General features: G+C 60.7%; 3 protein-coding genes across 3 annotated transcripts in view; 2 read left to right on the forward strand and 1 right to left on the reverse strand.

Moving 5' to 3' along the window:
- Window positions 1-6,697, reverse strand: part of CHTF18 (chromosome transmission fidelity factor 18) — a 371,533-nt gene extending 364,836 nt beyond the window's left edge. The window contains exons 1-17 of the mRNA XM_066330398.1: window positions 6,580-6,697; window positions 6,295-6,447; window positions 6,057-6,183; window positions 5,801-5,975; window positions 5,621-5,710; window positions 5,458-5,510; window positions 5,117-5,258; window positions 4,349-4,561; window positions 4,142-4,239; window positions 3,644-3,767; window positions 3,416-3,534; window positions 2,703-2,796; window positions 2,236-2,334; window positions 1,543-1,673; window positions 726-888; window positions 405-629; window positions 178-327 (exon numbers count right to left, since the gene is read on the reverse strand). Coding sequence (XP_066186495.1) covers window positions 178-327; window positions 405-629; window positions 726-888; window positions 1,543-1,673; window positions 2,236-2,334; window positions 2,703-2,796; window positions 3,416-3,534; window positions 3,644-3,767; window positions 4,142-4,239; window positions 4,349-4,561; window positions 5,117-5,258; window positions 5,458-5,510; window positions 5,621-5,710; window positions 5,801-5,975; window positions 6,057-6,183; window positions 6,295-6,447; window positions 6,580-6,697 — 2,274 coding nt within the window. The remainder of the gene's footprint in view (window positions 1-177; window positions 328-404; window positions 630-725; window positions 889-1,542; window positions 1,674-2,235; window positions 2,335-2,702; window positions 2,797-3,415; window positions 3,535-3,643; window positions 3,768-4,141; window positions 4,240-4,348; window positions 4,562-5,116; window positions 5,259-5,457; window positions 5,511-5,620; window positions 5,711-5,800; window positions 5,976-6,056; window positions 6,184-6,294; window positions 6,448-6,579) is intronic.
- Window positions 6,698-7,049: 352 nt separating this feature from the next.
- RPUSD1 (RNA pseudouridine synthase domain containing 1) lies at window positions 7,050-11,415 on the forward strand. Its single transcript, XM_066329866.1, has 6 exons — window positions 7,050-7,380; window positions 7,561-7,752; window positions 7,845-7,968; window positions 8,457-8,559; window positions 8,642-8,743; window positions 9,072-11,415. The coding sequence occupies exons 2-6, from the start codon at window positions 7,571-7,573 to the stop codon at window positions 9,461-9,463; spliced, it is 903 nt and encodes a 300-aa protein (XP_066185963.1). The 5' UTR covers window positions 7,050-7,380; window positions 7,561-7,570; the 3' UTR covers window positions 9,464-11,415.
- Window positions 11,416-14,194: 2,779 nt separating this feature from the next.
- On the forward strand, window positions 14,195-20,995 carry LOC136368255 (mesothelin-like protein). The gene is made up of 14 exons (XM_066330400.1): window positions 14,195-14,240; window positions 14,587-14,618; window positions 15,033-15,079; window positions 15,408-15,557; window positions 15,633-15,723; window positions 15,894-16,029; window positions 16,515-16,687; window positions 16,838-16,993; window positions 17,166-17,299; window positions 17,541-17,674; window positions 17,816-17,913; window positions 18,140-18,288; window positions 18,730-20,024; window positions 20,922-20,995. Exons 1-14 carry the CDS (start codon window positions 14,195-14,197, stop codon window positions 20,993-20,995), a joined length of 2,715 nt encoding a protein of 904 aa, XP_066186497.1.
- The last annotated feature ends 610 nt before the right edge of the window (window positions 20,996-21,605 follow it).

A 21,605-nucleotide genomic window follows, 5' to 3' on the forward strand; every position in this document is an offset into this window, starting at 1 on the left:
GGGGCCCAGGAACCCTCCACCCAGTTGGGCACCTCAACTCCCTGCCCCCAGTTTCTGCACCAGCACCGACACCAAACCCAGCCCGGATTTGGGACAGGAATCCAGGACAGCGCCCAGGGTGGCACAGAGGGGTGCAGGCAGGCAGGCAGGGCTGCAGCAGCCCCAGGGGACACTCACAGGCCGCAGTTTGGGGGCGATGATGTCCAGCAGCAGGCACAGCACCTCCAGCACCAGCGCCCGCTGCCCCGCTCGGCTGCGCGTGCCGGGCGCGATCCCCGACACCATGGACAGCACCACGTTCTGCATCTGGCTCAGCTTGGCCACGGCCTTGGGGACAGCACAGGCACCCTCAGAGCGTGTCCCTGCACGGCCACCAGGCTGTCCCCAAGCCCCGCTGCACTTGCCTCGGGCTGGCTGCTGGGGTAGGCCAGCCTGGGGATGGAGGTGGCGGCGAAGAGCAGGTGGAAAGCCACGGGCAGGAAGGGCAGGTAACGCAGCAGCTGGAAGCTCTGCCCGTGCAGCACGGCACTGCCCACCAGGTCAGAGAAGCTCAGCCACTCCAGGGCCAGGCACACGGAGCCCAGGCTGGAATCTCGCACCTTCATCTTCAGGAAGTTCTCAAACAGGCCCTGGAAGTGGGCGTGGGGTCAGATGGGTCTCACCTCGCTGGGGTTCTGAGCTTCCCCCACTGAGCTCAGCTCCAGCTCCCCCTCGGCTGCTCTCACCTGGGCCAGCTTGTCCTGCTCTCCCGAGGAGATGGAGAGGTGCAGGATGTGGTGGAAGCGGTGGGAGGAGGAATTGAAGCCCCCTGAGCCCCCAGGGTGGGCCAGGTCCTCATCCCCCAGCAGGAGCTGGGCTGGCAAAGAGGGATCCATTCCTATCCTGTGCCTGGGAGAGCCCAGAGGGAAGAGCTGAGGGTTCCCCAGCTGCAGCTTTTCTCTCCCCAGAAGAGGAAAGGAAAACCCAAAGGTAAGAGCTGAGGGTTTCCCTCCCCAGTGCTGGAGGGCTCAGCAAGGAATATTTGGATCCTTGGAAACTGGACTGGAGGAAATGCCAAGGCTGAATTATTGGGAGTTAATGGAGTGGTAACAAAGCATCTGGAATGGCTTCAAACTGACAGAGGAAAGGTTTAGAAGGAATATTAGGAAGGAATAGCCCCTGGGAGAGGGGGAGGCCTTGGCACTGGGTGGCCAGAGAAGCTGTGGCTGCCTCTGGATCCCTGGCAGTGCCCAAAGCCAGGATGGACAGGGCTTGGAGCAACCTGGGACAGTGGAAGGTGTCCCTGCCCATGGCAGGGGTGGCACTGGATGAGCTCTGAGGTCCCTTCCAACCCAAACCACCCCAGGATTCTGTGATGGACACAAACCCCTTCAAGAAGCTGCTCTCCAGGACCTTGCAGGTCATGGAATCACAGAACATTGCTCCAAGCCCCATCCAGCTTCCCTTGAACGCTTCCAGGGATCCGGGGGCAGCCACAGCTCCTCTGGGAAATGGGAACACCACCCCCACAAGCACCCAAGAGATCTCAAAACCTCCTCCTACCTCTGGGGCTTGGGGAGCTGGAAGATCTCTTGCCAGATGGAGAAGAGCCCCTTGTTCTGGTCCTTCAGGCCAATCCTCATGCTCTGCACCATCTGCACACTCAGCTCCTTCTGCCCCCGGCCGTGCAGGAACTGCAGCAGGAGGCAGGGCATGGAGGGGATGGGACCCCAAAACTGGACACAGCCACCCCCCTTCCTGCACTTGTAGGGCTGAGAACAGCCCAGGAGACCGGGCCATGCTCCAGAGACCTGCCTGCAAGGGACTTTTGTCCCCTCTGTCCCCATGTGAGCCTGCAGCTGCAGCAGGAGCGTGCCTCCAGGGCCATTCCAGTATCCCCAGGGCCATCCCTGTGTCCCCAGGGTCATGCCCACATCTCCAAGGTCAGCCCAGTGTCTGTGGGGTCCTCCCAGTGTCCCCAGGGCTATGCCCATGTCCCCAGAGCCATGCCCATGCTCCCAGGGCAATTCCCATGTTCCCAGAGCCATCCCCAGGTCCATCCCTGTGTCCCCAGGGTCATCCCCACATCTCCAAGGTCGGCCCAGTGTCCCCGGGGGCCATTCCCATGCCCCCTGGACCATCCTAGTGTCCCCAGAGCCATGCCCATACCCACAGAGCCATGCTCACGTCCCCAGGGCCATCTCTATGTCCCCATGGCCCCGCAGTGTCCCCCTGTCCCCCCGGTGTCCCCAGCACCTGCAGGGTGTTGATGCAGGAGCGGATGTCATTGTCGGTTTTCTCGCACAGCGCCAGCAGCGCTCCCGTGTCCGTGCGCATTCCCTGCTGGAGCGCGATCTGCGGGACGGACACCCCCGGGGACAGCCGGGATCAGGGGACAGCCAGCCCAGGGGACAGCCACCCCAGGGGACAGCCGGGCTCAGGGACAGCCACCCCCAGGGCTCAGGGGACAGCCAGCCCCAGGGGACAGCCACCCCAGGGGACAGCCACCCCAGGGGACAGCCATCCCAATGGGAGGGGACAGCCACCCCTGAGGACAGCCAGGGCTCAGGGACAGCCACCCACAGAAGAGGGGACAGCCACCCCCAGGGCTCAGGGGACAGCCACCCCCAGGGCTCAGGGACAGCCACCCCCAGGGCTCAGGGACAGCCACCCCCAGGGCTCAGGGGACAGCCAGCCCCAGGGGACACAGGGGGAGGCCAGACCTCGGCGAGGCGCTGTGCCAGGCGGGAGGGAGCGGTGCGGGGGAAGCTGAGCAGGAAGGATTGCTGCCGGAGCGGGCGCAGGGCGGGCACGTACCTGGGGAGGGAAACATGGCGGGGGTGAGAGAGCCCGGCAGGGAATTCTGCCCTTCAGGGAGTTATTCAGGGTGGGAATGACCTCCCAGAGCATCGAGTCCAACCATTCCCCCAGCACCACGAAATGATGTCCCCAAGTGCCACACCCACATAAATCCCCTAAGGGATAGGGACTTCACCCCTGCCCTGAGCAGCCTGGATCCATCAATACTTGGCTGCCCTTTACTTGAGTGCCCTTCCCATGAAGGAATTTTCCCAAATATTCAATCTAAACCTCCCCTGGCCCAGCCTGAGGCTGTTCCCTCTCCTCCTGTCCCTGTTCCCCGGGAGCACAGCCCGACCCCCCCGGCTGTCCCCTCCTGGCAGGGACTTGTGCAGAGCCAGAAATTCCTCCTGATCCCCATTTTCTCCAGGCTGAGCTCCTTTCCCAGCTCCCTCAGGAATTCTCCAGCTCCATTCCCTTCTCTGGACATGCTCCAGCCCCTCAGTGTCATAAGGAGCACAAACCAACGGCAGGACTTGAGGAGCTACACCCAAACACAGACCCCCCCAGCAGTCACCTCCTGTCTGGGGCCAGGCTCTGGTGTCCCTGTGTCCCCCCCAGGGCAGGTGACACTCACTGGTCATTGCAGATGCAGATGATGGGCCGCAGCAGGAGCCCCCCCTCACGCCGCCGCCGCCCCGCCTCACCCTCCCCGTCCTTCCTCTGGATGATGGACAGGAGGACATTGATGGAGGCCTGGGGGAAACAGGGATGGCAGGGATGGATTCCTGCCGGTGGAGCAGTGGAGGAGCCGTTAACGGGGTGACGTTTGAGGGGCTGGGTGGGCACAGGGCCCCGGGCTCACCGCGGGAGCGCCGTCGATCTCGTCGATGATGAGGCAGTTGGGGCTCTCGTGGGAGCCCAGCACCGACCTCATCTGGGTGGCAGCTTCAATTCGGGTCCTGAACACCTCAGGGCTGCGGTCATCACTGCCAGGGGACAGGGGGACAGGTCACCTCGGGCATGGGGACACCGCCAGCATCAGCCCCGGGACAGCATCACCCTTAGGGCACTGTCACCTTTAGCATCACCCCCAGAACATCTCCACCTCTAGGACATGCTCATTCTGAGGACATCATCACCTCCAGAACAGCATCACTTTAAGCATCACCCCAGCACTTAGAGCTCACCTGGCACCCAGGGGCTCACTTGGCATTTGGCACCCAGGGGCTCACCTGGCACCCAGGGGCTCACCTGGCACCCAGGGGCTCACCTGGCATTTGGCACCCAGGGGCTCACCTGGCACCCAGGGGCTCACCTGGCACCCAGGGGCTCACCTGGCATTTGGCACCCAGGGGCTCACCTGGCGTTCATCTCCACAGCGTTGTACCCCGCGTGCCTGGCGATGACGTGGGCCAGCGTGGTCTTGCCCAGCCCAGGGGGACCACAGAGCAGGGCCACCTGTGGCACAGAGGGGAGGTCACCCTGGAGGTGTCCCACAGGGAGGGGACAACGCTGCTCCTCAGCTGGTGGCAGCAGAGGGACCCAGGGCCACGTCCCTCTTGTTCACCTTGTACTTGGGTCTCTTGTGCTGGTCCAGCTCGGCATCCAGGATCTCCTCGGTGAGCTGCACCTTGGTTTTCCACTTGTTGGGGTTTTCCTTGGGATGGCTGAATGGGGGATGAGCTGCAGGGCCAGGCTTGGGCTTCTTGGCAGCCTTGTCCTTGCCAAACACCACCGTGTCCCACAGCTTGAGCCACTTCAGCAGGCAGCGGTTGGTGTACTGCAGAGGGGCAGGAAAGCGGGGAAAATCCATGGGAAGCAGGGAAAATCCAGGGAAAAATCCAGCTGAGGGCAGAGGAAGGCTCTCCTGCTCAGGGTTCCACCTGGCATCTCCCTGGGATGAGGTGGGAATGCTTCCCTTCCCAGCTCAGCTCCCATTCCTCAGAGAAACCCTGGATAAGTCACATCAGCCCCATCCCTGCTGGCCCTGCTCTGTCTTGGCTCAATCAGCACTTCTCAGCCTCTCCTAGCACATCCAATTCCCTACAAAACTGCTAATATCCCCCCAAAAATTCAAAATAGCCAAGAACTCCTGTCTAAAACCCTCCCTTATCATTTTTTGTCTTGTTTTACTCATGTTTCATAGGAGTTTTTTTGCCAGAACATCCACAGCCTCCAATGCAAACCTGCCATCCCAAACTCTCAGGGACTCAGGACAGAGCCAGACCAGACACAGCCCCCCAGGCAGTGCTCCCAGAGGCAATTCCCAATCCCATGGCATTCCAGAGGTGCTGACCTCACCCATCCCAAGCCCCCCCTTGTCCCAGCACCTCACATCATCACTGAGCAGTTCCATGTAGCGCCGGGGGGTGAACTTGTCCACCCAGAGGCAGTGGGATGCAGATTTCTCCTCAGCTGCTGGATCCGTGTCCATGCTGGGATCCGGGCTCTCAGCACTGGCCTCACTCCCCAGGCAGCTGCAGGATGGGATTAATTTACCCCAAACCACCCCAGGAGTCAGGGCAGGGTGGGAATTCCACCCCAAGCTGAGGGTGATGAGGGCAAAAAGGCTCCTCTGCTTGCATGTCCCCCAGAGTTTGATCCTGAAAGAGCAACTGGGAGGCGAATCCAGCAGCGTGGCAGGGACAGGGAAGGGATTTCACCCCAACATCTCACCTGTTTATGACCTCTGTCAGCTGCTGGGAGGCCTCCAGAACCTGCCTGCGACGCTTGGGCACAAACACAGAGAGGGGTCAGAGACATCCTTCCAATCCATGGCTGGGGGACAGGAATTTGGGAGCCAGCAGGGTCAGAGGGGAAGGTCTGGGACATGTGGTACCTCCTCATCCACCTGCTCCTTCAGGTAGGAGAAGGGAACCCCCAGCAAGTGCAGCGGCCTGTGAGCGTTCCAGCCCAGGGAATCCGGGAGCTGCAGGGACACAGCACAGGGACAGGCCCCTCCTGAACACACCTGGAGACCACACAGAGCAGCAACACCAGCCTCCAGACCCGTCCTCACCTCCAGCCCTGTCCTGCAGGGATCATCCCTCAGCACCAGGAAGACCCTGGTGCCCTGGGTGGATGTCACATTGATGTAATCCTCCAGCACAGGGGGCCTCCTCAGGACCCTCTTCTTTTCCAAGGGTGGGGTGGTCTGCAGGGGGATCATTCCACTCATCTCCAGGTGGTTCGAGCTGGAAAACCCCAAATTCCTTCAGCAGGGGAAGAGCTCTTACCCTCTCTCCCGTTAAAAAAGGGGTTCAGGGTGGCCCGACCTGGTGTTGTGGGGAGCCAGAGGTGCCTCTGAGCCACCATCCCAGGAGACATCCGGAGCCAGCTCATGGTCCACACCGAAATCCAGTTTCTTCACAGCTTCCAGGCGCTGCCGCTTCGGCTTCGGGGCTGGAGCAAGGGGAGAGCACGGCTGAGGGACCGGGCAGGCTCCGGCAGCCGGCACCGCCCGGGGCGCGGGGAGAGGGCTCAGCAGCACCCGGGGAACCGGGTCAAACCTACTGCGGGGTTCGGATGCTGCCGGGGACACGGCGGGGACACAGTCCCGGTCCCTCTTCTTGGCGCTGGTGCCCCCGCGGGGCTCGGGCTCCTCCGGCAGCTGCCTCTTGCCCCGGAACTGGGAGGATTTGGGGCCGGCGGGTGCGGATGGATCATCTGCAAGAGAGGTCAGACCACGGTGCCGGTCACCGGAGAGGACCCGCGGCGGGACGGGCGCGCAAAGCGCGGTCCCGCCCGCTCCCTCTCTCTCTCCGCCGCCTCCCGTCCCGGCGCCGCAGCAGCGCCCACCTCCCAGCTCGGCCAGCACCTCCAGCTCGGCGGCGAAGCGCTCGTAGAAGCCATCCTCAGCTTCATACTCGAGCACATCCTGGAGCAAATCCTCGGGCAAATCCTCGGCGTTCGCCATGGGCAGCGCCCGCCCCGCCGCCACCGGCCCCGCGCCCGCCGCGCTTCCGCCCGCGCTCACCGCGGGGCCGGCGCTGATTGGGCGCGACGCTCGCGGGCGGAGGCGGGGCCTGCGCTGATTGGGCGAGGGGCGCGTGAGCCAAGGCGGGGCCGGCGCTGATTGGACGCCGATGTGAGCGCTGCCGGGAGTGGGCGGGGCCGGGGCGGCGGGGGCGCTGCGCGGGTCTCCTCAGCCGGGTCCGGCTCCCCTCGGCCGAGTCCCGGGTCACCTCCGCCCTGCCCGGGTCCCCTCAGCCGAGTCTCGGGTCTCCTCCGCCCTGCCCCCGGTCACTTCAGTCCTGTCCGGGGTCCTCTCCGCCGTGCGTGTCCCCGCCCCCGCGTCGCCTGTCCCCTCCCCTCTGTCCCGTGCCCTCCGGCGGAGCCGCCGCGCTCGCGGCCGGGCTGCAGCGCGGAGCGGGGCGAGGCCGATCGCCGCCGTCGGGATGGGCAGAGCCAGCACGGCGCGGCCGCGGGGCCCCCAGGCGTGACAGCGGGGCGGGGATGGGCCATCCACGCGTGGCGCCGGGGCGTCCCGGGACAGCGGCGGGGCCGCGCGGTGTGGTGTGACATCGGCACGGCGGCGGCTGGAGCGCGGCTGGAGCATCCGTACCGCTGTGGGAGCCGCGTCCGCATGGTGTGACAGCGGTGAGGCTGGGGGACGGCAGTGCTGCGGGTGACGCTGGTGCCTCGGCAGCACCGGGATATCTCCGTTCCCTGCTGGGGTGTCGCACCTCCGGGCCCTGCTCCCTGTCCGTCCCGGGGTGCTGTGCCCAGCGCAGGGTGCCCATCCCACTCATCCCGATTCCCCCTCTCTCTCCCCTGCAGGGCGCTGGCCATGGAGCCGGGCACCATCGACAACCTCTCCATCCTGTACCAGAGCTCCGACTTCATCGTGGTCAACAAGCACTGGGACCTGCGCATCGACAGCAAGATGTGGTACGAGACACTGACCCTGCAGAGCCAGCTCAAGCACCGCTTCCCCGAGCTGGCCGACCCCGACACCTACTACGGCTTCAGGTGAGCGCCTGGGCACGGAGCCCGGCTCTGCCCTCAGCTGGGGGCGCTCCTGAGATCCCCAGGGCGCTCCTTCACCCCCGTGTCCTTCCCAGGTTCTGCCACCAGCTGGATTTCTCCACCAGCGGGGCCCTGTGCGTGGCACTCAACAAAGCGGCGGCGGGAAGTGCCTACAAGTGCTTCAAGGAGCGCCTGGTGACCAAAGCCTACCTGGCCCTGGTGAGCCCTCCCTGCCCCCTCCTGCCTTGGCCTCTGGTGTTCCTGTACACCTCTGCCCTGAGGACAAGCTGAGGGAGTTGAAGGTGTTAAGCTGGAGAAGAGAAGGACTCAGAGTTGGAGCCTAAAGGGGCTCCAAGAGAGCTGGAGAGGGATTTGCACAAGGACAGGGAGGGACAGGACACAGGGAATGGCTTCCCACTGCCAGAGAGTAGGGTTAGGCTGGGCATTAGGAAGGAATTCTGGCACAGGGTGCCCAGAGAAGCTGTGGCTGCCTCTGGATCCCTGGAAGCATCCAAGGCTAGCTTGGATGGGGCTTAGAGCAACCTGGGATAGCAGAAGGTGTCCCTAGCCCTGACAAGGAGCTGGGCTTGGGGAAATGGATGGGCTTTAAGGTCCTTCCAACCCCACCCTTGCTGTGATTCCATGATTCCTGTCATCAGGGGATGGGTGAGGAGCACAGGGCTCAGTGTCCACATTCCTGCCCCCAGGTGAGGGGCCACGTGAGCCAGAGCCGGATGACGATCCGCTACGCCATCGGGAAGAACACCACGGAGGGCATGACCCACATGATGTGCATCGAGGGCACAGAGGGTGAGCAGCCCCAGCCCCTGCTCTGCCCACACCCCCAGGGGTGTGCTGGGCCGTCACAAACCCCCTGTGCATCTCCTTGCAGGCTGTGAGAATCCCAAGCCGTGCCAGTCGGAGCTGATGGTGCTGGAACATGGATCCTACAGCGGAGACCCCGTCACCAAAGTGCTGCTGCAGCCACTGACAGGTGGGGACAGGGGCAGCTCTGGAGTGGAGCAGAGCCTGGAAAGGGATGAGGGAAGCTGAGAACTGCCATGCTGAGGCAGACAAATTCCATTATGTGTATTGTCACCATGCCCTGAAAGAGGGATTCAGGAATTGCCTGTCTCTTGGTTCCCTATTGTCACCATGCCCCGAAGGAGGGATTCAGGAATTCCCTGTCCTTGATTCCCTGTTGTCACCACGGCCCAAAGGAGAGATTCAGGAGTTCCCTGTCCTTGGTTCCCATATTGTCACCATGCCCCGAAGGAGGGATTGGGGAATTCCCAGCCGCTGATTTCCCGCTCTCCCCTCAGGGAGGACTCACCAGCTGCGGGTTCACTGCAGTGCCATCGGCCACCCCATCGTGGGGGACTTCACCTACAGCCGCAGGCAGGACAGCAATCCCTACAGGATGATGCTCCATGCCTACTACCTGCGCATTCCCACCGGGAAGGAGCTGATCGAGGTGTGCGCGCCCGACCCCTTCGTCACCGCCATGGACAGCAACTGGGTGCCCCAGCATGTCACCCAGAGGCTGGAGGATGTCATCCAGGAGCTCAAGGACAAGGGGACACAGAAAGAGGAGGAGGAGGAGAGGCAGGAAGCTGCCGCAGAGGAGGAAGCAGGGAGTGAAGGCAGGAGGGAGGAGACGGAGGAGCAGCGGGTGCAGTGCGAGCAGTGGTTGGCTGAGTGGGCTCTGGAGTGAGCACGGAGCACATCCCTGCATTTCCAGCTGCATCCCTGTCCCAGGGGGTCCCCATGGACCCTCCACACCTGCACTCCCTGTATGGCTTCCCTCACTCCTGGGGCTAGCATCAGGTGGATTTTAGGAGCGGCTGAGGTGGGGTTTTTTTGGAATGTCCATCATCCAGCTGGCCACAGGATATCCTTGTCCCAATCCTGGGTCTCAGCAGCAGAGTCAGTGTCACATTCCAGCTTAGAGTGACCCCAAAGCTTTCAATCCCTGTCCTGGGCACACTGGACACTGCTTGGCCATGGACATTCCCACAGCCTTTCCATGCTTGGATGCACAATTGCAGCCAGGTGCAGCTCCAGTGTCTGTGTTCCCCTGTCCCATTCCCTCACTGCAGCTGCTGTGTCTGTGGGAGGCTGGGGGCTGGAGCACATTGTGGGGACACTGATAGTCCCCCAGTCCCAAGGTGTCCTGTGAAACTGGGCTGGGATGGGCATGGAAAGGTCCCTGCTCCTCACCCCCTCCCTCCCTCAGCCCACCTGAGGGCTTTTTAAAGGTTTGCTGAAGGTGAAGGAGTTGATACCAAAAGATTTTAAATTTTTTCAATTTTCTAGGAAGAGAATCTAGTCTTTTAGGGTTTGTAAAATATGGGTGGTCTCAGGAATGAGGTATTTTTAGTACTTCTATGGTCAGAGAGCCAGCAGCCCAAAGCTTTTTTAATGGATTTTATTATTCCTTCTACTAGCACTGCCTTTCCTGCTTTTATCCCTGCTGAGAGAGGTCAGAGGACACAAATCCCTTTCTGCTCAGCCACGTGAGGAGGGGTCAGTGTCCTGTGTGGGTCCCATAGGATGGCTCCTGCCTGGCAGCTTTCCAGAGGGTCCTGCAGGCAGGTCCTTCAGCTGGACACTTTGGGAAAGCTCTGGAGCAGTAGGGAAAGGATTTATAAAGCTGAAAGAAAGGCTGAGAACTGATGGGAAGAGCAGGCAGGAGCTCAGCTCTGACAGATGCCAAGAAATTTCCTTGGAAGTGCCCTTGCTTTGCTGGTCATCCTGCTTTGCGTTTAACCCTCTGCAGCCCCTGGGGGACATTTGGAAATGAGGACAGGACAGCTGGGGAGGGACAGAAGGGCTGGAGCCATCCCAGGGCTTTCAAGGACCCAGAGCTGTCACCTCACCAGCCCCATCCCGTGTAAAACGCACCTGATGTGATTCACAGATCTGATATTCCCACCCTGAGGGAGAATTAAAAGTCACAGCCCTCTCTCCTTGTGGATAAACACGGGGCGGGGGAAAAAAAAATCCTTGAAATCCTGCAAGTCACCAAAATCCCCCGGGGGTGGGTGGGGTGGAATTGGATCACCTGCCCCCTGTGTCCCTTCCTTCTGTGGCTTGGTGTCACCGCTGCAGGGTGGGGATGGCCTGAGGTGGCAGCCCTGGGCCCGGAGCGGGCACGGTGGGCTCTGGGCTGGAGGAGCAGGAGCCCCTTGTCCTTCCTGCCAGCTCCCGTCCCTGCCCGTCCCTGCTGCCGGGAGGGGCCGGGACCTGCGAACGAACACAACGAACCTGTTTTGCCAAAGATCCGCGGGGTGACGCGACCGGGAGGTGCTGGAGAGTGACGGCGGAGATCCCGCACGTCCCGGGGACACTCCGCCTCCCCGCGGTGGCGACATGGGGACGCGGATGGGGCTGGCACCCCGAACCCACCGTGTTTGCATCGAGGAGCCCCCACGTCCCACCCCAGCCTTTGCGTGCTGCTTCTCCCCAACGCCGCGGATCCAAAGGCATTTTCCTTACCCTGCAGAGGGAGTTTTCCAGGTGGCCGTGTCCCCGTCCTGTCCCCTCCTGCCCGCGGGGCAGGGGCTCCTCTCGTGCCCTGGCGCTGTGGTGTGGCTGTGATGTCCTGCGCACTCTGCACTTCCAGTTTTGGTGTATTTGCTGTATTAAACGTGTCTCTGCCCTTCACTGTCCGCTCTCTGGATCCATCCCCGCGCTCCCGGGGGTTTCCAGGAATGAGGCAGGACCGGCCCCGGGGCTCCCACCCGGCCAACCTGTCGTGTGAGCGGCAGGAATTCAGTGTGGGGACAGGAATTCAGTGTGAGCGGCAGGATTGTTGTGTAGGATTGATTCATTCTGGCACTCCCCTGACCGGGATGAGCGGCCCCAGAGCCCTCCCGGGTTTGGTGACAGGGATGGCCGGTGGTAACGCGGGCCTGGTGTCACTGCCCCGCCCTGTGGGACAGCACCGGCCACTGGCAATGTCCCACCCCAAAGATCAGAGCGGGAGAGAAGCTCCGGGTTTGGGAATACCGGGACTGTCCCTGGCAAGGAGGTGGCGAGCAGCCCCAGGCCTGAGGGGCTTTAGGGAAAGCTGCCGCCAGGAACGATCCGCTGATGGGATGCTCCAAGGCGCTGGAGCCAGGCTGGGAGAGCTGGGATTGTCCAGCCTGGAGGAGGGAAGGCTCCAGGGACACCTCAAAGCCCCTTCCAGGGCCTAAAGGGGCTCCAGAGAGCTGAAGAGGAATTTTGAATAAGGGATGGAGGGACAGGACACAGGGAATGGCTTCAAACTAACAGGGCTAGATGGGATTTTGGGAAGGAATTCCTGTCTGGAAGGGTGGGGAGGCCCTGGCAGAGATTCCCAGAGAAGCTGTGGCTGCTCCTGAATCCTTGGTAGTGTTCCAGGCCAGGTTGGATGGGGCTTGGAGCAGCCTGGGACAGTGGAAGTTGTCCCTGCCCGGAGCAGGGGTGACACTCGATGGGCTTTGAGGTCCCTCCCAACCCAAACCATTCCACATTTCTGTGGAACTCCTGAACACAGAACTCATCCCTCAGGCTGGAGCAGAGGGAAAACTGATTGAAGACCGAAGGAATTATCGCAGTCTTTAAGACTGGGAGATTTTTTTTAACCAGACATGGGCAGAGGGCAGCTGGTCTAGGGAGAGGAGCATTCCAGCCCTCCTGGCACAGGCAGATCCAGCCAGAGCTCACAGCCAAGCTGGGGATGTCCCCAGGAACAGCTCCTCCACATGCTCAAGTTGGGAGTGGATCCTCCTGTGGCAGCTCCTGAGGGGGTTTCAGGGCCAGCTTTGATCCCCACAGGGACACAGTGCACACGGTGACCTCCAGAGTGGCCCTGAGGTGGCCCTGCCCTACTGCTGCAGCCACCTCTGTCCAGCCAGCCCGGGGCAGGGGCTGTGTCTCTCCAGCAGCCTCATAGCAAACAAGTTTCTGTAATTTTACTGCCCCGACAGGAGCTATTTTTACAGTAAATCCTTCCAAAATAGAAACCAGCAACACCCACGGGCGTCGGCTCAGCCCCGGGGCTGCAGGACCGGTTGGGGGACGGGGCTGGGGACAGGACACACTGGGGGTGACAGTCCCCTCCTGGCACTGTGCCAGCAGCTGCAGGGACCCTCAGTTAGGGCTGGGACCCCCAAACCTGGCCGAGAGGGGGGTGCAGCCCTGCTCCAGCCCAGCCACCATTCCCTTTTCCCGGGATAAACGCTCAGGTAACGTTTCTGCTCACAGCTCAACCTCCAGGTTGTCATCTCAGAGCCTCGGGAAGGATTTGGTTCCTTTGGTTTTGGTCTCATCCTTCATGGCACGTGCCCGACAGCATTTTGGAGCATGGTCAGGGGAAAAGCTGAAAAAACAAGGGGATGGGATTGGCTGTGATCCAGGGAAAAAGGAGAGACACAGGGGCTGAACCCATCACTGAGCTCAGTCTGTTCTGCATCCCTATAGAACAACCCCTGAGCAGCTCTAAAGGTTCTCCCCTCACCAGGAGCACCTTGATCCCTCTCAGGAGCACCGAAACTCCCAAAGCAGAGGCTTTAACTCCTTCTGGGTTCACTTTGGGTTCAGCTGAACCCAGAGCTCAAAGTCACCCTTTACCGAGAAGTAGGAAACAATCCCAAAGCAAAACCGGAGAGAAGGGAAGGAGCCTGGCAAAACAGAGTTGAGAAACTGCCCCGTCACACCCCGTGTGCGGAGCGACATCCCCACCCCGCACAGATAAAGTGCCGAGCGCTCCCGGCGCTGCCCAGCCCCATCGCAGCCCCGGGAGCACCTTCCCGGCCGAGTCCTCCCATCCCGCAGCCCAATCCCCCCGGACGAGGAGGAGGAGAGCGGCTCGGCACAGCCACGGTAGGATTTGAGGGGAAAAAAAAAAGAGATTTAAGGAGGGAAATTCCTTGCGTTGAGGTCAAACGGCGATAACGGATTGCTGTGGGCAGCCCCGAGGGAATTTCAGGAGCAGGGATTGATTTTCTATCAGGAAATGCCCCTGAGGGATGTGGAGGGGTGGGGAACACGTGCTGGGCTCCCCCACTGCCTTACACTGGATTTCTCCCAGTCTGTGCTGGTGAGGAGCTGGGGGATGGAGTGGGGCCCTGTCCCTGCAAGACAATTGTGAAGTTTCTTGTAATAATGGGTGAGGAAAATCCTCTTTTCTGTTCTGTAGGATTAAAAACCTCTCCCGTGGTCTTGGGGGGAGTCTGGGCAGCATCACAGAGACGGGGTGGGCACAGTGAAAGCCCTGACCCCACAGCTCCAGCCCCAGGGCTGGGTGACAGAATCAGCCCCAGGACCTCCAGAGCTGTTCCCCAGCACTGACTGGAGTGTGGAACAGCTCCAGCCCCAGGGCTGGGTGACAGAATCGGCCCCAGCACCTTCCAGAATTCCAGGTGTGGCACACGGCTCTCCGGACCCGCTCCAAGGACAAACCCCCGGCACCAGCACCATGGTGTGGGCAGCCCCAGCCCTGGCAGCCGCCACCCTCTGCCTCCGTGAGTCACAGCCTGTCCCCAAAATCTGCCCCAGGATCCCCTGGCAGCAGGGATGCTCCAGCTGTGCTGCTCCTCATCCCAATCCCGCTAGGTTCGGCACTCCCAGGGCTCTGCCTCCTGCCCCTCTCAGCATCTGATTTCCAGGGATGGATTTATCCCTTTTTGTCTTGCACACCCTTCTGGAGGGAGCCGGGGGCTGCTCTCTTCATAGCGACCCGCAGCATTTCCTAAACATTAAATTAGCAAAGGAAAGGCTCTTCCCGGGCTTTAAACCTGGAGCTGCTTGGAACAAACCCTAATTCATAAACCCGCGGATGTTTCCTGACCTGCTCCTCCCTCCTTGCAGGTGTCTCCGCAGACCTGGTGAGAGCCACAGCGGTGAGTCCCTGCCGGCTCTGCTGGCTCCCGCCGTGCCAGGGCTTTCCCAAAATTCCAGAGGTGCCACCACTCACTCCCCCAGCGCTCAGTTCCAGGGCGGCACAGCCGCCACCTCCCTGCTGTCCCCATGTCCCCATGTCCTTGTCCCATCCCTCAGCTCCACACCCTGCTTCCACACCCAGCTCCAGGCAGGCGGGTACATACTCACCCGAGTGTCCCCGCTCCTGAGAGTGGCTGCGATGGCTTTTGTCCCCACGAGTGGCCCCGAGTGCAGCTTCTGGCTGTTCCCCTGGAGTTGCTGCTCCCACGGGCAGCAGTCTGGGTGCTGCAGCCGCCTCGGATCCCATTCCCTGCATCTCAAATCCCTCATTCCCTTTCCTTACCGGGGCTGAGAGTCCTCCGTCCTCTCCTCAGGCTGCTCTGATCCTCGGAGCCGTCCTGTCCAGCGCTGAGCATCCCCAGTAAGTCCCGGCCCCGGCGGGGACTCGGAGGATGGGAGGGGGCGTCCAGAGGGGTGAATTTGAGTTTATCCCACATCTGCTGCCGTGCTGGGTCACTGGGGCTGGAGAGGATTTACAGCCCTGCGCAGCCGGTTCCGTGCTGGGATTCCGACGGGTTGGGCTCCTGCAGAAACAAAAACACAGAGAATTCTCCTCCTTCCACGCGGCTGCCGCGGGAGCCTCGCCCCGGCTGAACCCCAAATCCCGGGATATGGGGGGCACCCACCGGGCCCTGGGGGTGGCAGCACCCTGGCACTGATTTTAGGGGACATTTTCATGATCTGTACAGCCTCGGGGACTCGGTGTGTGACCTGGAGCCGGGCACCATCGCGGCCTCGGATCCCAACATCCTGGACAAGCTGAAGCTCTGCCCGGCGCTGACGGGGCCACAGCGGGACGCCCTCAATGCCCTGCTCCTCTCGGGGACCACAGCCTACGGGTGAGGAGCCTTCCTGCTCCCGGAGGGGTGGGCCACCACCGGGATGCTCAGCTGGTCCTTCCTCTGCTGCCGCAGGGATCCTTCCAGCTGGGATTTACAGACTCTGCAGGATTTGGGGCCGCTCGTGCTGGCCTTGAACCAGACCACGCTGAGGTTGGTGGGCGAGGTAAGGTCCCTCCTCGGGGGACATGAGCAGCAGAGAGGTCAGCTCTGAGACTGGGGGACCCAGGATTCCGTCCCCTCTGTCCCTGTGCCAGTACCCTCTGTCCCTGTCCCCCCGATGCCAGCACCCTCTGTCATTGTCCCCTCCGGTCCCAGCGCCCTCTGTCCCCGCAGGCAGCCCGGGAGGATTTCAGGAGCAGCATCGCTGCCGCCTACATCAGCCAGGGCCGTTCCCAGCGGGAGAAATCCCTGCTCCTCCTCCGGGCGCTCGCAGCCGCCGCCCGTCCCAGGCTGAAGCGCAGCTCGGGCAGTGAGTGTTTCCCTTCCCTCCGGCCGGTCCGGAGCTCTGGGAGGGCAAAACCCCCGGGGCTGCTTGGCATCTGGGAGCTCCAGGAGAGACCAGGCAGAAATCTGGGATTCCCATAAACTGGGGAAGTGGGGAAATGTCCTTCACAGGGAGGGGTTTGCTCTTACCTGGCAGCACTCAGGAAGGAGCTGGGACAGTGGGACAGTGCCCAGGCAGCGCCAGCACCAGGGCAGGAGCAGAGGATGCGCTTTGAAGGAGCGCTTTGAGTTGCCTTTGACAGGACAAAGCACAAATAGGCTGCAAAACATCACCAGGTTCTTCAGGAATAACTTTAGGGAAGGACAGCAAATGATTGGGGATTGGGGACCAGGCCATGAGAGCAGTGACTCCCTGTCCTTCACCAGGCTCCTCCAAGGGGCTCTGAGCCAGGTGGGAAAGGGACATACGGACACACACCCCAATTGCCTGACACAATTCCTTGCCTTCAGGCTGCGAGTTCGGGCCGGTCACCGCCAGCAACATCGACACCGTCTCCCTCCTCTCCCCGGAAGAGCTGGACCTGTGTCTGAGCAATGAGGTGTTAATAGAAAACCTGGAGGCTGTGCTGGTAGAGCCAGTCACCATTCAGGCTTCCAAGGTCCTGAAAAAGAAGGTGGATGAGGTAATGGGTGACACAAGGCAGGAGCCGGGATGGGCAGGACCCACTGTGGGAACAGGGGTGAAGATGCTTGAGTGGGTTCTTGGCACTCATTCCTGCCTTGTTTTCCCTTCCCTCACCCTCTTCCCTGCCCTGTTTTCCCTTGCCCCACAGTCTTTCCCATCAGGGATCCCGGAGGAGCAGCTGAAGCGCCTGGGGCCGCTGTCCTACCTGTACACGGAGCAGGAGATGAGCCAGTGGCCAGTGACAAGCAGTGACACCATCACAGCCCTGCTCAGCTCCTCGGGAGGACGCTGGGAGGATTCCCAGGTCAATCCACGGCAGCGGAAGGGGATGGGTGATGAGGAGCCCAAACGGTCCCAGCCCAGCTCAGGGTGGAAGAGGGATTGTGGGGTTTTTTTGGGGGGTGGCAACGCTGCCATCCTTACCAGGAGCATCTCCCTTCCCTGCCTGTGCCCCTCATGTGCCCTGTGCCCCTCAGGTGCAGCAGCTGTTCAGCAGGTACCTGGCCCTGGGGGGCTCCTGGACAGGGCCCCTGCTCCAGGAAATTGGAGGCAAATACCTGTGCAGGCTGCAGGAGGAGCAGATCCAGGAGATCCCTGCTGGAGCCATCGAGTGAGCTGATTTTTGGGGATGCTGCTCAGCCCTGAGAGGGGCTGTGGGGACGTGGCTGGTGAGATGGAAGACCCCCAGCTCCGTGGTGGATCTCCCCATCCCCAATCAGCACAGTGGGATCACCGTGTCCCAATCCCAGATCCCACCTGAGCCCCAGGACCATGAGCAGGGATATCCCTGCCAGCCACCAGAACCATTTCTCTGCAGTTTGGGGGGCTGCTGACCTGTGTCCCCCTTCCAGGACTGCAGGGCAGTTAAACATCTCCTCGTGCTCCCAAACCAAGAAGGATCTGCTCTATGGGAAGGCTCGGGAGGCCTTTGCCAGCCTGGCCAGCACCCCTGGCCCCTATTACTGCAGGATCCGGCCCTACCTGGGTAGGTGCATCCCCTCTACCAGGTTTTAGTCTCTTCTCAGCCACAGACAGATCTGGCAGCATCCAGAACCTCCCCAAATCCTCCCCAGAAGTGCTGGAATGGTTTTGCACATCTCCAGGTGTCCCCTGCACTCTCTTTAAGGTGGAGCTCCAGCAGAGGATCTGAAGGCCTTGGCTAATGCTGGTGTCACAAACATGGATTGGGACATATTCCTCACCCTGAATCCCCAGGAATTCCAGGTACAGCCCTGGGATGCTGCTGTCCCCTCTCCCCAGGGCAGGGCTGGGCTGGCTGAGGGCTGAGCAGGGGGAGCAGAGGTCAGAGCCCAACCAAACCACCAGTTCTCCACTTTCTCACCTTTAGAACTGTTCTTTAGGAAGTTTTAGTTGCTCTGCAGCCCCGTCAGCAAAGCACTGGGGGCTGTGAGGGCGAACGGAGGGGCTGGGGGGTGTGTGTGTGTTGCAGAAACTCAGCGTCACTGACGTGAAAAATCTGCTGGGGGAGAACCTCCCTGAGCTGAAGAAGGCTGAGCACGAGCCCTGGGTGGTGAGCTGGGTGCAAAGGCAGCTCCAGAGAGAGCTGGACTGTGTGCTGGGAATCGGCCTGGAGGGAGGGCTGCCCGAGCCCACGGGGACCTCCCCCGCCACTGCCACCGCCAGTGTCACCACCCCGGCCACTGCCACCTCCAGCGTCACCACCCCGGCCACTGCTACCTCCAGTGTCACCACCCCAGCAACTGCCACCTCCAGTGTCACCACCCCAACCACTGCCACCTCCAGTGTCACCACCCCGGCCACTGCTACCTCCAGTGTCACCACCCCAGCCACTGCCACCTCCAGTGTCACCACCCCAACCACTGCCACCTCCAGTGTCACCACCCTGGCCACTGCCACCTCCAGTGTCACCACCCCAACCACTGCCACCTCCAGTGTCACCACCCCGGCCACTGCTACCTCCAGTGTCACCACCCCAACCACTGCCACCTCCAGCGTCACCACCCCTGCCACTGTCACCTCCCCTGTGCCCACCACCCCAAACAGTGTCACCTCCATAGCCACAGTCCCCACCTCTCCTCACCCTGTCACCTCAGCTAATGTCACCCCTGTGTTCACCACTCTCCCCCCTGTCCCCAGTGCCACCTCAGTCAGTGCCACCACTCTCCCCACTGTCCCCACCACCTTGGCCAGTGTCACTTCCACAGCCACTGTCCCCACCCCTCCTCACCCCCCGGCCAGTGTCACTGTCCCCACCCCCACTGCCATCAGCAGCCACTCGACCCCTCAGCCGAGCACGGTTGCCCCCAGCACCCCCACCCCGAGCACCCTGAGCCCCCCAGACACCTCCACACACACTGGGGGTCCCCCTGTCCCCCCTGTCACCCCGCCTGTCCCCACTGCCACCCCCACTGTCCCCACTGCCACCCCCACTGCCCGTCCCGCTCTGACCACCGCAGCCCCTTGCTCCACCCACCAGGCTGTCACCACAGACAGAGCCACGTCCCTGGCTGTCACCTCCTCCGCTGTCACCTCCCCGGCCACCAGCAGCCCTAGTGCCACCCCAGTCACTGCTGTCACCTCCGGGGCCACCACCAGCACTAGTGTTGGCACTAACCTGACTGGTACCACCCACACCACTGTCCCCAAGCCCTCCTCTGTTCCCACCGTCACCACTGTCCCCAACCCCTCCTCTGCTCCCACTGCCACCCCTGTCCCTAACCCTTCCTCTGCTCCCACTGCCACCCCTGTCCCTAACCCCTCCTCTGCTCCCACTGCCACCTCTGTCCCTAACCCCTCCTCTGCTGCCACTGTCCCCAACCCCTCCTCTGCTCCCACGGTCACTCCTGTCTCTCAGTCCTCCTCTGCTGCCACTGCACTCAGCACTGTCACCCCCATCCCCAATTCCACCTCTGCTCCCACTGCCACCACTGTCCCCAACCCCTGTTCTACTGCCACTGCCACCCCTGTCCCCAACCCCTCCTCTGCTCCCACTGTCACATCTGTCCCCAACCCCACCTCTGCTGCCACTGTCACCACTGTCTCCAATCCCACTTCTCCCCCTGCCACCCACAGCACTGTCACCTCTGTCTCCAACTCCACTTCTCCCACTGTCACCAGTGTCCCCAACCTCTCCTCTTCTCCCAGTGTCCCCCCTGTCCCTCAGTCCCCCACAGCCCCAGGGGCCACCCCAGTCCCCCCCATTCCCAGCTCCACCGTGTCCCCCCCGGCCGTGCCGTGCCAGCCCAGCTCCCCCCCAAAGCCCCCCTCCAGCACCAAGCCCAGCCCTGGGAATGTTCCAGAGCCTCCCGCAGCAACACCCAACGGCTACATCAACCTGCAGCCCCCTGAGCCAGGTGAGCTGGAGCTGCTGGGACTCGGGAAAGGCCTGGGAATGATGGGGAGGGTGAGGAGGATGAGGATGGCTGAGCCCCCTCGTTCCCGGTGGGATTCAGTCCCTGGTGGGGACGTGGCTGACTGGATTTTATCTGTCTTGCTACCACAGCTCAGTTCAGCAGTAGCTCTAAAACAGCTAAATCAGAGTGTTAGCTGGCTGAAAAATTCAATTCCACCTCCTCTTGCATTCAGTAACATGTCAGCAAATACTTTTAAAAGTATTTGCTAACGTATTTTTAATATGTTAAAAAATTAACATCTAATATGTTAATATTAGATGTTAATATTAACCTTTTAAAAGCTTTTTAAAAATAGAAAATGTGCCAACTTTACAAGACAAAGCCACAATTAATGAACTCTTATTAGCACGCAGACATAAATGTAAATTTTTTTCTTTAAAATGTGTTATATAAATTTATCTGGAGCTGCCCTCAGGTTCTGTGCAAGGTGTCTCATCACCTTCTGAGCCCCACAGCCCTGCCCAGCTGCTCCACTGCAAGCTGGAGAATCCAGATTTTATTTTTTAAACTTTTACTGAGAGAGCACAGACTGGGCACCTGCAGGGGAACCAAGGGAATCCAGTGTCACTGGAAATTTTCTTACCTTGTAAGAAATTACCCGGATTTAAATACTCCATGAAGCTGCCATGGAATGTGACACATTTATCAGAAAAGTTTGGGTGTTGTTTTTTGTTTTGTTTTGTTTTGTTGGGTTTTTGTTGTTTGTTTGTTTGTTTGTTTTGGGTTTTTTTTGTTTTGTTTTGTTTTTTTTGTTTTTAATACCCCAAGCACTTTGAAATGAGGAGATTGAAAGGTTTTGTTGCATGAAATGAAGAGTGCCCTGTGTTCTCCCTGCAGGATCAGGATCCAGGCTCTGCTCCTGCCTCGTGCCCGTGCTGGCCGCCACTGTGGGGAGAATTCTGCTGCTGTGACCCCCCTCAGCACCTCCCACCCTGCTCATTCCTCCCTCCAGCCCAGGGAAAGAGCCCTGGGCAGCCCCTGCTGGAGAGCAGAAACCCAGGAAAGGGAAGAGATTCGTCCACGTTTGATGCCAGCCCAGGGTTTGGTCATTTTTGGCTGAAGGAGGACAGATTTTCACAGGTCCTTACTAGTGATTTACTCCCTGTAGTACAAGCAGCAGTGATGCTGACTGCTCTGGCAAGGCAAAAACACGGGGCCCAGCCCTTCCAGGGATTTCCTGCCCATCCCAACCCATCCCACTGGGATCTGTTAAACTCTGGGAAAACTCAGGGATTGGAGGCACTGGTGGCCCGGCACCGCAGCTGAGAGATCCCCAAAAATCATATTTAACTTTTGTCATGAACTGCTTTTTGATCAAGGCTTGTTCAAACCACACACAGACTCTCTTGGGATGATTAGCTGGAGATAATTTATCTTGATTACTGTTCAGGGCTATACAATAAAACATCAATCAGCTGTTTTGTTTTTTTCCTAATCCAACGTGTTCTTTGAGGTGTTTAGTGCTTTGTGGGGAAGCTTTTCAAGCATAAATCTAAAATCTGCATGAAGGACAGACCTGCT

This window comes from Sylvia atricapilla, chromosome 15 (assembly GCF_009819655.1).
Source record: "Sylvia atricapilla isolate bSylAtr1 chromosome 15, bSylAtr1.pri, whole genome shotgun sequence".
NCBI lineage: Eukaryota > Metazoa > Chordata > Aves > Passeriformes > Sylviidae > Sylvia > Sylvia atricapilla.